Raw genomic sequence first — 14976 nt, 5'->3', positions numbered from 1 at the left:
ATTGGTTCATTTTTTTCGCTTTCCAATCCATTTTTACTTTCTAGGCTTTTTTCTTGTAAGCCTTGTTCCTCTATTTCATTTTTCCTTCCTAATCAAAATAGTTTGCCAAACTGGAACCCAGATATTTACCAGGCTGTCTGACTCAAAAATAATTAGCCTGCTAACATGGACCCTACTTATGTAGAAGACACCAGTGACCCTACATGTGCAGAGGACATTTTGCATTTCAGTGCCCTCCCCCCACATTTTTTTTTTGCATCAATTTGTGTAATGCAATGTAATAAAGGCTCATATGAAACACACCCTCTAAAAGGATGCTAACGATTAAATGTTTGAAAGGTATTAAGATCTCATTTCACAAGTGGAAGCGTGACTAAATTAATGAAATTTACAAGGGACATAAAATTTGGCATGATGAGGCAACAGAAGTAAATGGCAACAGTATAAAAACAGGGATGTTAGATGAAATTTCAAAATAACATTGCCATCCTCCTACACAGCTGACATTTTTTGTGGGCTACCAAACCTAAACCCTCTTTAGTGCCTCTTACTAACCGTAAAAGAGGGATGATAAATATTGAACGGTAAAGGATGCAGAGAGCTCCTTCCAGTCTATTATTTATTAGCTCTCGTGTGGCTTTTCAACAAATTGCTATCAATTTCTTCTAACCCAGATTTTTTAATCTCTTGGGACTGCTTTACATATAGATAAATATAGAACGCTTCTCTGTGTAGTACGATGAGAGCCCTCATGCACACACAATGCTGCAAATATTTATGACCTATTAAATTTGCATCACACCTAAACACGGGTTCCTGAAGAGGTTTACAATCCAAGCCAAACCACATTCACACAACCCTGGGAACCTCCAGGTTTGCAGGGAAATCCAATCTATTAAAAATCATTCTGATAGTAAACCCTTCTTCCTCAGCTAAAGAACATGAAGAGTGATGTCAGAGCAAATGAAGACATTGTGGAGGAAATTAAGTTCAGGCGACATTCTGGAAGTAGAAAATCAAAATGGTGGCCAGCACAGAGGCAGTGGCATTGATCAACAGCATCACTAAAAGGAGGAGGAGGAAGAGGAATAAGAGTTGGTTCCTATATGCCGCTTTTCTCTAACCGAAGGAGGCTCAAAGTGGCTTACAGTTGCCTTCCCTTTCCTCTCCCCACAACAGGCAGCCTGTGAGGTGGGTGAGGCTGAGAGAGCCCTGATATCACTGCTCAGTCAGAACAGCTTTATCAGTGCTGTGGGGAGCCCAAGGTCACCCAGCTGGCTGCATGTGGGGGAGCACAGAATCGAACCTAGCTCACCAGATTAGAAGTCCGCGCTCCTAACCACTACGCCAAGCTGGAGAAGTGAAGACAAGGAGGAGGCAACACAGGCACCATGGAGGAGAAGGGAAACTGAGCCAGAAACAACAGAAAGGTAAGCAGATCCAGTGTGAACAATAGCAGATAATACAAAATCTCCATGATTCTTCCACCTAGAAAAGCAGTGGCCGAGCCACAGGGGAAAAAATCTGGTTGCCAATGAAATGCCACCTTTGACATGAGATAAAGAAAATGATATGCAAGAGGAATAACCAAGAACATTCCAGAAGTTGGAGGCACAAAGTTCTCTATTTTGTCCAATGCCATATTTTAGAGAACATTTTAACTTTTATGGTCTAATACAGCTGTCCCCAACCCCTGGTCCTCAGACTGGTACCAGTCTGTAGATCAATCAGTACCGGGCCGCAGCTCCTTCTCGTCCTTCTCCCCGGCTGCTGCCTCGGGGGCTGCCCTGCCACTCTGCCGCCGGCTCACCTTTGGTGTTCTCCAGTGGCCGCCATGGCTGGGACTCCCCCTCGGCGTGGCACTGCGCAGCTGCTGCTGGCAGCGCCCCCCAGTGGGCAGTGGGAAGTCAGGGGCACCGTTGGGAAAGCAAGTGGAGCAGGGGCTCAGGTGGCGGCGGTGGTGACATCCATCGGCAAAAGACTACCCCCCTCTCGGGCCTCAGTAAAATTGTCAAGCGTTGACCGGTCCCCAGTGATAAAAAGTACCACTGGTATAATAGATAGCTCTCTTCAGAAATCATACTTACTCTCTTTCAGTGCTCTGCAATAGCCAAGAAATGACAGCAGAAAGAACAGGGCACACAGCAGATCTGCTCTGCCAACAATCCCTGCAATCTTGAAAAAGAAAAAAAAGAATCAACGTTTAAGTACTGAAATAAAAGATTTCCTTAAAACCAAGATGCACCAAGAAGCCATTCCTTTTAGAACACTGTATTGTTCTGTCATCCGTTTCTATCAACAAGGGATTTGTGCACTTGGGCACAGTCCAATCTAGGCGAGTTATACAGTCCAAGTGCTTTCAGCAGGAGATATTTACCTATGTATTTTTAAATAATTCCTATAAAAATCAATGGGAAAGCGGGCTTATTCTTGGCAGGAGTGTCAACATCATAAGCAGGAAGAATGCAGAGTAATCACCTTATCAGAAGCCAAAACACAGCCAAATTATACCTAAAGAATCTGTGAAACTATATAATTTAAGTTCATTATGTACAGATAAAGAATGAAATAGGACCCCCAGTGCAAAAAAAAAATGTCGTTTCAGAGCCAGCTTGGTGCAGTGGTTAGGAGCACCAACTTCTAATATGGTGAGCTGGGTTTAATCCCCTGCTTCCCCTCCACATGCAATACAAGAGAAAAACCTATCCCAAGGCTACTATATAGGTAGTAAAATTATTATACCGAATAAATGAAATAAAAGGTTCTTCATTCTTGCTTATTCTTGTATAGGACCCAAACAGAACATTATCTAGATATGTCCCGTTTTCAAATAATAATCTTTCTCAATGGTTGTCCTCACTTTTGAATGTGAATGTTATGAATGTCCAAATTGTGAAATTCAACCTCTATTGAATAATAAATATATATCGGCCTTTGGCTCTTGAATATGGGGATTCTAGTAATGCCAACTGCTCCCAGGTTGCCCCTCCTCTTCCTGCACCCACACAAGGGAGCATTTGGCCCGGTGTGCTTCATCTGCCCCTGATTTGTGCTCCTGCATGGGAACTGGGGCAATGAAGTTTCCAGTGAATAAACGGTCTTTGAGACTCCTTCAGGAAGAGAAAAGCAGCATATAAGAACCAACTCTTCTTCAGTAATATCAGGGCTCTCTCAGCCTCACCCACCTCACAGGGTGTCTGTTGTGGGGAGAGGAAAGGGAAGGCGACTGTAAGCCACTTTGAGACTCCTTCAGGAAGAGAAAAACAGCATATAAGAACCAATTCTTCTTCTATAGGGTTTGAGACCAATGTAACTTGGGAGGGAAGGCACTAGACCAGGGATAGTCAACCTGTGGCCCTCCAGGTGTTCATGGACTACAATTCCCATGAGCCCCTGCCAGAATTTGCTGGCAGGGGCCCATGGGAATTGTAGTCCATGAACATCTGGAGGATCACAGGTTGACTACCCCTGCACTAGACAGTTCCCTTAAAAATAACAGGTGGAAACCACCTGTGCAAAACATACTTTCTCATGGATAGCAGCTATAGCGGCTACCTCTGTCCTAACGGAAGAGACTGTCAAATCTTCCTGGGCTAGTGAGAGCAGAATATCTGTTCTCACTAGCACAGGAGGAAGTGTGTTTGTGCACAGGTTGAGTAAGAGACATTTTAGCAGATATTCTAATGACTTTTCCATATTGGCAGGTTAAATTCATCTCAGAAGGATAACTGAGTAGCAAAATGTCCTTCCCTGTGTTACATCAACACAAAGACTTCAAATGTCATCCAATGATTATACACATATATACAAATAAAGACTTGGATTGTGTATAAAAGGTGTACTGGCAGATAGGAGCAGATTAGGCAGTGTTAATGGGACACAAACATTTCTAGGTGGCTTCTTAATCCTTGAACAATAAGATACTTACACATTCAGTGTGAACTGGATGAACAGCAAACAGTAAAGCAGCCAGCAGGGAAGATTTGGGAACTACGTTTAGTCTTCTGCCTTTACAGTTGTATTGCAGCCCACCAAACAATATCGAAAAGACGTCAACGATTATGATGGAGATAACACAATGAAGTATTATATTGATGACATGAAAGCCCAACGGGTGGAAACCTCCAGCTAAAAAATAATTAATCCTATACCAGAGGGGGAAAAAACACCTTCAATCAATCAAACACCTTTAATTAGAAATTAAGGTAAGCATTTATATTACGTAGACAAGGGTTGGTTTGTTTAAAGTCATCAATATGCAGACGACACCCGGCTCTTCTTCCTGATGGATGACCGCCCTGATCCCCCCCCCAAAAGCATTAGCCAGCTGCCTGGAAGCAGTGACAAAATGACTCCAGCAGAGTCATCTGAAGCTCAATCCTTCAAAGATGGAGGTCCTATGGCTAGGCAGGAAGGGTCCTTGCAAGGAAGTGCGCATGCCCAACCTGGATGAACTACTATTACCGTAATCCCTCCCCCAATATTATCCTGCAGCGATCTCTCCATCCTGCATACTCCTTGGTCCCTGCTGTTCTCAGAAAATCCTGCCCTGTTTTCCAGTTTGACATTTTAGTGCTCAACTGGGCATGTAGGAAGGTCACTCATAAAGAACCTTATGCATCTAGAAGGAGATGGTAAGATTGAGAGACTCTGACAAGAGAGGCATGGGCTATTGACCGAGGAGCAACAACTCCCTTGAGTTCATATCTCCAGCCCAAATGATAATTTATCAAATCACTACTTCATGCCAGCAGGTTCATTTTTTCCCTCCAAAATTGCCCTTCTTTTCATAAGATTTTCCTTTCTTTTCTTGATGAGGTTACTCTTTTTCAGTGAACTTCCAGAGTCTGTCAAAAGAGACAGATCTGTCGTGAGTGAGGCGGCATTAAAAAGGTATGCAGGGGAGACAGAAAGAGAGTGAGAAGCATGGAGATCTGTGACTTGTATCTCCTCAGAGCAAGCTTGCTGCATTTCTGGTGCCTCCCCAACCCAACAGGAAATCACAGCAACTTTGGACATTAATGCAACACTCCTGCTGTCTGCAACAACAGGGAGAAAGCATGAAAAGATACTCTGTTTAAGGAACGTGTGGACAATTGTGTGATCCCTCAGAAGTATGCACGGTTGTGTGGGTCTGCTTACAGGAACCTCATTCCATGGCTTATAAACACCCACTCACAACAAAGGCAGTCCCTCAATAAATCTGTCTTCCTTTTTAAAGCTCATTCATTCATTCATTCATTCATTCATTCATTCATTCATTCATCCCACCACTCCCGCGGAGGCTCGTAGCGGCTCATGTGCTCTTAAACAAAAGAAAAGCCGTCTTAAGCATGGCCCACAATGTCTTACCTGAACGTTAATACAGTAAGCGGCCGATATGATTTGTGGCTGGTATTGCTACTGAGTTTGCTGCCCCAGAAGTCATGATGCCATAGATCACCAAGAGGAGTTTCTGCCCTGAGGTCCTGCAACAAACACAATGTTCGTAACATCATCATCATCCTCATGACCAAAACCCTTGACTCTGGTCCAGGTAACCAAGAGAGCCATTCTGTAAAAAGATATTTCTCACCATAATGTTTGTTATTCCTACCTATCATTTCCATTAGCAGTCTCATTTTCTTCAGAGACTCCCTGTTTTTGCCCTTTTGAAGAATGTTTAGAATGTTTGTGAAGAAAAATCTGTCATTTATATATAGAAAACTAAGAATGCAGATACTACACGGCGTTCTTTTAGGCTTAATTTATTTGATGAGAGTGTGGGGTCTTGTGGTTTGATAGGGCCACATTAAGACATACTCTGGGTCCTTTTACATAGTTTCAGGCTTCAGAATAATCAAAAATGCGCTAATTTAGTAATTTTTAGTCTACTTTTGTATCTAGCCATTCTGTATAACCTGAGGCACTATACCAGGGGCTCATGGGAATTGTAGTCCAGGGACATCTGGAAAACTATAATTTAGTCACCCCTACACTATACCAGAGCTTCCATAGCTTGTCGCTAAATCCAGATCTGGTCCTGTTTCTCAGACTTTCCAGTTCACAAGAATTTTGCCTATTATTGGAAGATAAAGAGTTAAATTGGTTTCCTACTGACATTTATTTCCTTAACTTTGATTTTCAAATTATTTATACAACAGTGTAAGTTATAACAGAATACTGATGGCGTGTCATTATAACAGACTCAGAAAAAAAATTATTACCTACATGTTGTTCGGAATGTGTTCAAATATTCAAGACAATATGTATATAAGTCAGTTTTATCATCATAATAAATAATTTCCAAATTTTGGAGAAATTTGACAAATTGTATATGAGCAAAATATTTTTTCCCAAGATCCTTTTCACACGAAGGATCCCTGTGATACATGGATCAGCAGGAGAGGAAGTAGGCACCCTTAGCATAAAAAAACCAGCAGTGGCTAGAAGCACAAGGGGAAACATCATCACAGGATCTTTAATGTGGAGAGATGTGACTTAAACATTACAACACACTATATTTATATAGATTCAAATGAGTAGCTGTGTTGGTCTGAAGTAGCACAATAAAATCAGAGTCCAGTAGCACCTTTAAGACCAACAAAGAGTTATTCAAGGCGGGCTCGGGGGGCGCATAATTATATTTATATAGTGTATGGTCCTCAGTTTTTATTGTATTTTAGACATCAGGACTGCAGGTTTTTCATTTCCATTTTTCCCCCCTTACAGCAAGTGCTGTGTAAATATTACAGATGACATCTAAAACAATGTTATAGGCTGACCCTATTGTGTTCAGGCTCTAGACCAGGGGTAGTCAAACTGCGGCCCTCCAGATGTCCATGGACCACAATTCCCAGAAGCCCCTGCCAGATTTGGGGGGCCCTTTAAAGGGCTGTGTGGATGCAGAGCCTGATTGAAGGCTAGCATTTCTGGGGGGCAGGAGAACCCAACAGAGGCTGGTGCCCAGAGGGGTCACTCCATGGTGCCTCCCCCCCCCTGTTTCAGCCTGCCATTATGTCTGGGTTTTGGGGCTGGATAGCCAAGGCAACCCGTTGAGGGGCAGGCTGTGGTGGGCTTCCTTGTGGTAGGGTAACCACAAGATGGCATGATTCTCTTCCCATGCTTGCCACGCTCAATGTTGAATAAAGGCTGTGGCCAAATATTTTATGCCAAAATTATGGTTGTCAGTGTCCTCATTAGGCGGTCAATATCCCCCTGCAAGGCAAAAAGCCCCCAAGACTTATCTAAGGGGGCCATTGCTGCTGCGGGGGAGGAACGCCGACAGGGACCTGGCTGGTTGGAGAGATTGCCCAGCCCTGGCATTCTCTGAGCAGTATGTGTGTTGGCATGGCAACAGGGGGTGTGGCTGAACTGGGCGTCAGTTAAACGGATGGCCTGACATTGCCTGGCCTCTTTACCCCCTTCAGGGCGCCCAAAGACGCAAAACCCACCTTCCCTCCCTGTTTATGAATTGTTTGACTTTTTGTTAGAAGTTGGGTTATATCACTGATTAATTGTCACAGCCTGCGGAAGTGGAGCATGGGAAGGATCAATTTTTGGCAGGGGCTTCTGGGAATCCATGGACATCTGGAGGGCTGCAGTTTGACTACCCCTGCTCTAGACTAAGATGAATAGAGGCTGAGGAGAACAAACATTCAGTCGACACCTCTGTGAAAGCACAAGGACAGTGGGCATCCACTGAAAAACTGCAGTTCAATCTGGAAGGATCACATCTCAATGGCCTTTGCGTGTGCTTCAATCTCCCCTGATCACCGCCTGAAAGGATGGCAAGCCAGAAGGATGGGAATGAGCACTGCTCACAGTTGGAGTAGGCCACACTGTGCTGGACAGACCCAATAATCTCATTCAGTAGAAGGAAGCTTCATATGCACTCTGCCTATGGTACCATGTATCTTCATATAATACCCAATGCCAACTTCAGCTGGCCCAACAGGTTTATTTTATTTATTGTATTATATTTTATTATATTTATACACTGCCCCTCCTATTTGAGCTCAAGGTGGTTTACGTTGAAGTTAGAGATACAATACAAGAAACGTCATGATTTTGAACCGACAACAGTTTCTAGCGTACAACAATTTCTAATGATACAACCTTTAATATTCAACATGTCACAGTAGAACGTTGTGACTTCACTCTTAACAACTGTGCTCTTAATGGCCGTACCAAAATTCGTTTCTTAATCTGCAGGGTGCAGGTTGTGGAGGGGGGGGGGGCTCTGGCTCTGGTGGAGTTGGTTCATCTGCCTTGACCAAAGGCGTGGTGGAAGAACTCCATTTTGTACTCCTATCACAGCTACCTCTACTTCAGCTAAGATAGATCCCTGGGGTTGAGGTATTGTTTTGCTGTTGTTTTTAAAAGGAATGATAGAGTCAGCTGTATGGAGAGTTTTTTTCTGCAACTCCCAACACCATCCAGCCAAGCCTTCCAAGTTGGACAACAAGCATTTGCCAACAGGTCTTGATCAGATTTGTCAGATGACTATTGTTCCTATGCAGTTTCTTTTGAAAGGGAACATGGGACAACATCCAGGAACTGTGAATGTTGGTATGGTCCCCTTGCACAAGAGCCATGACTGAAAGAAGTAGGCAGGTGAAAGGGAATATGGAGAAAGACTCAAATCACTTTCATGTACAAAAGACATGATCATGACGTTCTGCAACATGGGGATATATATATATATTTTTTTTTCTGCTTCATTATACACTATGTTTCTGCACAGTGGGGGCCCCAAGCAGCTTACATTGTCCTCCTCTCCTGTGTTTTACCCTCACAACAACCCTGTGAGGTACATTAAGCTGACACTGCATGACTATTCCCAGCTCATCCAGGAAGCTGCTATGGCAGAGTACGGATTTACATCTGCATCTCCAGGATATGATCTAACATTCTAACCCAACTTTTCCCAACTTTTTTTTACCATTGAGAAATCCCTGAAATATTCCTCAGTTTTAAGAAACCCCAGAAGCAGTGCAATCGTGCAGAATATGGTTGGGAAGCATAGCTGTATACATGCCCACCCTGGGCCCCTTCCCTTCCCTTCCTACTCCCTCCAGGCCCATCATTGGCCATGGGGGGCTTAACATGGGCATATCTGGTCATATCACATGGTAAATGTTTAATAAATTTAAAATACATATAAAAATTAATGAACTCCCCCCCATTCAGGAAACCCTTCCAGGACCATCAAGAAACCCTTGGGTTTCACGAAACCCTGGTTGAGAAAGCCAGCTCTAACCACTACACCATACTGGCTCTTAAGAAAACATGCATTCAGCACTTCATTTGACCCAAGTCTCCAATGCCAAGGGAAGGGGAACAAAAAAGCACCCTGGCTAAAGCAAAGCCCCATTCCAGTTTTCCAGATTTATAATTAAAGTTTCTCAAAGTTTGCTGTTTGCTTTAAAACAAATGGAAAGGTGCCCATGAACTCTGAAGCTGTCAGTTCTTGCCTAATGAATTACTAGAATGGAGCTGCCAAGTAGCCATGTCTCCTGTCTCTTCAGTCTGAAAGCTTCCCTAGCTCAGAGGCTGCCCAATACTGTATAACCTGTAGGCCTTTCTTTAATGTGAAAAATAGGTAATGGCTGCAACATCGTGACTGCCCTGGGGACTACCTAATCATAAAGCACTGGGAAGTTCTACAGAAAGCTCTAGCACAGTGGTTCTCAACCTTCCTAATGCCGCGACCCTTTAATACAGTTCCTCATGTTGTGGTGACCCCCAACCACAAAATTACGCAAGTGTTCTTTCACAGAAATTAATCCGAAACTGACCAATGGTGTGAAGATCCATTGTTCATGATTGTATATAAATTGGCTGGCGCCTTTAGGAGGCGCGGCAACAGCGGCAGTGCCCACCCCACCCCCACGGGTCAAGCTGCTCGCCCTGCCGTGACCCCTGTGAAAGGGTCGTTCGACCCCCAAAGGTGTTCCGACCCCCAGGTTGAGAACCACTGGGTTAGATAGTTCCAAGCCAAACATCGTTCTATGATGGAAGTCAGTTTCCAAATGGGTGTTCTCACCCTGCAGGAACAAAGGTGATGTCTCCTAGGTTTTTTCGGAGACATCTCCTAACCTCTAAAGGTGAAAGAAAGTCAGAATTGGTTCTCTGACCTGGAGAAGAGATGCTTTGTGAGATTACTATCCTAGCAGAAGAAAGGAATCAAAGATGTGTTCTTATTGCTAACAGGAAAACTCCAACGTTACAAGGACAAATAACCCAACAAATTGATCAGAAAGCCTCTTCCTCTGCTACATGTACAAGTAACTTGGTAGCTGTACAACTAAATCCTATACATGTTTACTCAGAAGCAAGTTCCCCTGCAATATGCCTTATTCGAAGGTAAGGTAAGTGTGCACAGGATTGTAGACTTAATGCTGCTTTCTTCACAGCCTACTACTTCAGCAGTAGCGAGAGAATATCAGCACATTTGTTCCATGCTAATAGCGACTTTAGCCTTGATAGAAAATGGCAGGCAATCTCATTACATTCACAAAATAGAATGCAAATAATAAAAATTACTCATGCATGGAGCCTAGAGTATTACAGCGCAGAAATAATTTGCACAGCTGATATCCACAGGCTTAAAAAAAACCCTTCAATAAATAAGAAAATAAGGCAAAGCAAACAAGAGATTCAGAAACACTTTGAATTAAATTGACCTCCTAGAAGCCAGTGCTGAGGTTTTTATTTGCTCGAATGGGGGAGGGGGGATTTTGCCCTAGACTGGTGATTCAATTAGCAGCAAGGCCAGTAAAGTTCCACAGAGTTGAGCAGATGGCAATAGGTCTGAATTAGCTTATGCAGTCACCAAATCACCTGCAGAGCAATTGGATTTCACCTTCATGTCGACTTGCCAAAACAAGAATTAATTTGCACAACCACAGTTGGCGCTGATTTTCCATCTGCAAAAACGAAGTGTCCCATGATAACTTAAAGACTAACAAATAGATTGCCACATCAACTATCAATTGCTAAAGTCCACTTCATCTAATATATTACTTACGTGGTTTGGGCCCAACATATTTGAGGGACTGAATATGTCCACCGATGAGCATTACACTCTGCTAATACCCACTTGTTGGTGATCCCTGGCCCCGAAGAAATGTGATTGGCCTCAAGCAGAGCCAGGGCTGCAGCCTGGTGGAATGAGCTGCTGGAAGGAATCTGGGCCCTGTTGGAACTACCAAAGGACCTGCAAAACGGCGGCCTTCCATCAAGCGTAAGGTCAAGGCCCATAGAAACACCATATTAGGCCTCCCTCCGCTCCTCTCCCCACCTCTGGAGACTGCAGTCCAGACCTGAAGTACGAAACTCGAGTGAGAACAACTTAGTGTTATAACGGGAGCATTTTATGGCATTCATTTTTAAACAGTTTTAAATTGCTTATTGTATTTCAACCCCGTGTATGTATGGGTTTTTACTGTTGTGAACGGCCCCAAGACAGTCTCAGAGAGGGGCAAGCCCAATAAACAAACAAACAAACTATGGTTCGGTCAAACCACAGTTTGGAAACTCAGCTGAAAACATTGCTGCAAACTCTGGTTGTTGCTTACCCCTGGTTTAAATTAAAACTGGTACCCATCTTATAGCTCACTGTAGGGAGCACCAATAATTGAAGGGAGAATCCATACCTGAGAAGGAAGGGACATCGGAACTCACTGGGTGTTCCCTGTCTCCTAAACCTATTGAGAAAATCAGGTGATGTTACAGATGTACAAGTCCAAATGTCAAGATGACAAAGAGGTCTAAGCATAATTTATGGAGACACCACTGACAATCTTAGAATTGTAGTCTTCTGCATACCTAACGGCTGGATCAATGTCCCAAATAATATTCTTGCCATGCCAAAATAGCATCTTCGCAGCAAAGTATCCACCCCAGCTACTATATACATCAGAGCCATGACACACACGTACTACCGAAAGGCCAAACATAAAAGGGAGAAGGGTGAGAAAGAGTCCTTTCTATGAGGGCACCAGCTCAGTTGCAAAATACTGCTCCACATGACAGCCAAGGTTGGAAGAGCCACCCCAAGAGATAATGCTTTCAGCAGCATCAGCATGTCGAGGGTAATGTACTGACCAGCTTTGACTCCCACTGAACTCAGTAGGACCTGCTTCCCAGAAACCATTTATCTGTTTTAGAACATTTCTATTTTACTGGCAGAGGCAGGGCATTTGAGGCAGCTTCACAACGGAATAAAGCCAGCATCATCCAGAATTAAATCTTGCATAGGATAACTGGGAAACACGGAATGGTAAATTGGCTTCTGGCCGTCTGACGATAGCTCCGTTGCCTCCTCATTCAGTCTGGCCCGGCAAATGTTATGCATCTCGCAACTGTTGGGACATATGCCTGAGAAGCCGTTGGGTGGATTAGCCAAATCAAAAAGAGGAAGCTAAGAATACAAGAGAGTTGCCTGCAGGAAACAAAAAGCACGATTTGTACCTAGAAAACAAATGAATGCTATTTTTCCATCTGCTTAAAACACAGACACAGTTGAAAAACTCACAGACACGTCCCCTAGAATAGCGATCCCCAACCTGTGGGCTGCGGACCACATGTGGTCCTTCGACTAATTGGAGGTGGGCCCCGAAGGACACCTTCTCCCCCCCCCCCGGCCCTTTACTTCATCCCCCCCAGCCCTTTACAAAACACTTCGGGTGTCATTGTCTCCCATCACTCCCAGATGGGACTATCTCAGTGCAGAGAAACAAGCTCAGGGTTCCCATTGATTTGTCATTGTCATGAGTTAAAATTTCCATGAAAATAAAATGTTCCTTATGTTCATTGTTGTGCCGTGTCTGTATCTTATTTTGAAAGGATGTTTAAACATTACCATAGCGATCAGAGAGCGTTAGGGCAGTGGTTGAGAGTAGAGGAGTAAACTACCCCCCCCCACTGGGCCTCAGTAAAAGGCGTTGAGTGGTCCCCGGTGATAAAAAGGTTGGGGACCACTGCCCTAGAATATCTAAATCCAAGCGCCTGATTTTAAATAGCAGCCTTAGCATCATGGGGTGTAACGTTCTGAGAAAGAGCCATTCAAATGAATGCAAGCAACACTGACACACTCGGCTTGTCTTGCTCCAAACACCTGCCTTCTTAAACACACAACAGACAAATCATTTTGCTGTAGACAGCTTTTTAAGAGCTGCTTGCAATGGCAAGAAAGCATCTGGAAAACAGCCTTGAATGCCAATAAAACCCACTAACAGACTGCTCTGTGCTATGGTAGGCAGAGTGCCAACTGCGGGAGAGGACCGCTAGCTGGAACTGTAACGGGAGGAGGAAAAGTTAATAAAAGGATCACAGTATGGTGTCCAGAGAAGACTTGGCCATAATCAATAGATCTGTGAAACAGACCCACTGGCTCAAATGGAAAAAGAACCAAATACGATGTGCTATCCATGAAGCCAACTTTCATTATGTCTTGGATTCCTCCTTGTTCAAGGGGCAACCTATGGACTACGATTTCTGGAAGTTGATTAAGGAGAATTAGGAAATGAAACTTTGGCAGGGATTAAAATGTACCACTGAGTTTTAAGAGGAATCCTCAATGATGTAAAATCGAAAATAAGCCCTCCAGTTTTCAAATGCAGGCTGCGTGAGAACTGGTTTATTTACAGAATTGATTTTACGCCACTACCCTTGAGCAAAATCTGAATCTTAATGCATTTTTTGAAAGAGGGAGCAGATGAATTGAACATTGATATATTTAATACAAAGGTATTGGGATGAGGGGAGGGAATGGCATGGACAAAAATGGCAACAGGCCAACCAAATGGATTATGGAAGGGTATTCCGGTCCGGATCACAGATGCACAAGGAGCTTTTGCTAAAGGCTTGGGAACAAGCTGTAGAGAATTGTGAACAGTGATCATCTGCAGGACAATAAACTGGGATTCTGTGCTTTTTTGAGGTCTTAACCAATATATTTCATAGAATCATAGAATAACAGAGTTGAAAGGGACCTCCTGGGCCATCTAGTCCAACCCCCTGTACTATGCAGGACACTCAAGGCCCGGCACCAGGCCACGGCCCAGTGGTTGGGGACCACTGCGTTAAGCCTTTCAAAAGCAGGTTTAAAGAAGATATTGAAGACTGAGAAGCAAAGTCACCAGAAGAACCTCCTCAGGAAGATCATGCCCTAGATTAGGCACAATAACTGAAAAACAGCACAGGACCTGTGAATTTCTAAAGGCCTTATATGGGCATGTCTTCTCTTTTTTAAAAAAACAATGCCATTGCTTCTATTCCCCCATATAAATGTTCTAGGAATCTGGAAGTGCTTAGCACAACATGATATTCATGCTTCTCATGAGTTTCATCTTAAGGCAACTGTCCCCACCCCCTCCATAACTGGTCTTTTTTTGGGGAGGGGTTTTTTGACATGACCATGTATCAGTGGTTCTCAACCTTTTCTTCACCACAACCCCAACTTCGGCACTGAAGCCCAGCAGAGACCCAGCTGGAGGAGCTGCCAGCTAGTACTGTGGAGACATTTCCGCCACCTCTCCCAGCTGTGGCCATAGGTGTCCCTCCCCCCTCACAGGAGGTGACTGGAGGTGGGCGAGGGTCCTGCCCGGCGGAGGGGGCTGCCACCACCACATCCACATTGCTCAATGTCCCGCTCCGGCCTGGGCTTGGGCACACGTCTTTCTCCCTTGGCTCACCGCTTTCTCTCCCTTCTTTTAACTACGGGGTTAGTGGTTCCGCGGCGGCCCTGCTGCAGAGCACACGGGGCTTGCCGGACGGAGTTGGGTGGGATGGGGTTGCTTTCTTGACAGCTGAGTGAAGTGTTTCAGTGCATTCTTTGGCAGGCGCCGGCGCAACCTTCCAGGCAGGCTGGGCATCTGCAGAAGGAGCCAGTGGGGTGCTGGAAATGCATGTGCACGGGTGGCGTGCACGCACATGTGCACAACAATCTATGCAGTGTGGAGGCAGTCATGACTCCGTCGCCTCTGCCCA

At 44.3% G+C, this 14976-nt stretch overlaps 1 protein-coding gene across 5 annotated transcripts in view; it reads right to left on the bottom strand.

Moving 5' to 3' along the window:
• TMTC4 (transmembrane O-mannosyltransferase targeting cadherins 4) overlaps positions 1-14976 on the bottom strand; it is a 76857-nt gene that overhangs the window by 35759 nt on the left and 26122 nt on the right. For 4 of the 5 annotated variants that reach the window (XM_077343805.1, XM_077343804.1, XM_077343807.1 and 1 more), the window contains exons 3-5: positions 5353-5468; positions 3929-4145; positions 2088-2175 (exon numbers count right to left, since the gene is read on the bottom strand). In XM_077343805.1, coding sequence (XP_077199920.1) covers positions 2088-2175; positions 3929-4145; positions 5353-5468 — 421 coding nt within the window. Of the gene's footprint in view, positions 1-2087; positions 2176-3928; positions 4146-5352; positions 5469-11639; positions 11691-14976 lie in introns of all 5 variants that reach the window. The other variant, XM_077343808.1, reaches the window with a different exon arrangement.

This window comes from Paroedura picta, chromosome 6 (assembly GCF_049243985.1).
Source record: "Paroedura picta isolate Pp20150507F chromosome 6, Ppicta_v3.0, whole genome shotgun sequence".
Classification (NCBI taxonomy): Eukaryota; Metazoa; Chordata; class Lepidosauria; order Squamata; family Gekkonidae; genus Paroedura; species Paroedura picta.
This window is presented reverse-complemented; position numbering and strand designations above follow the sequence as displayed.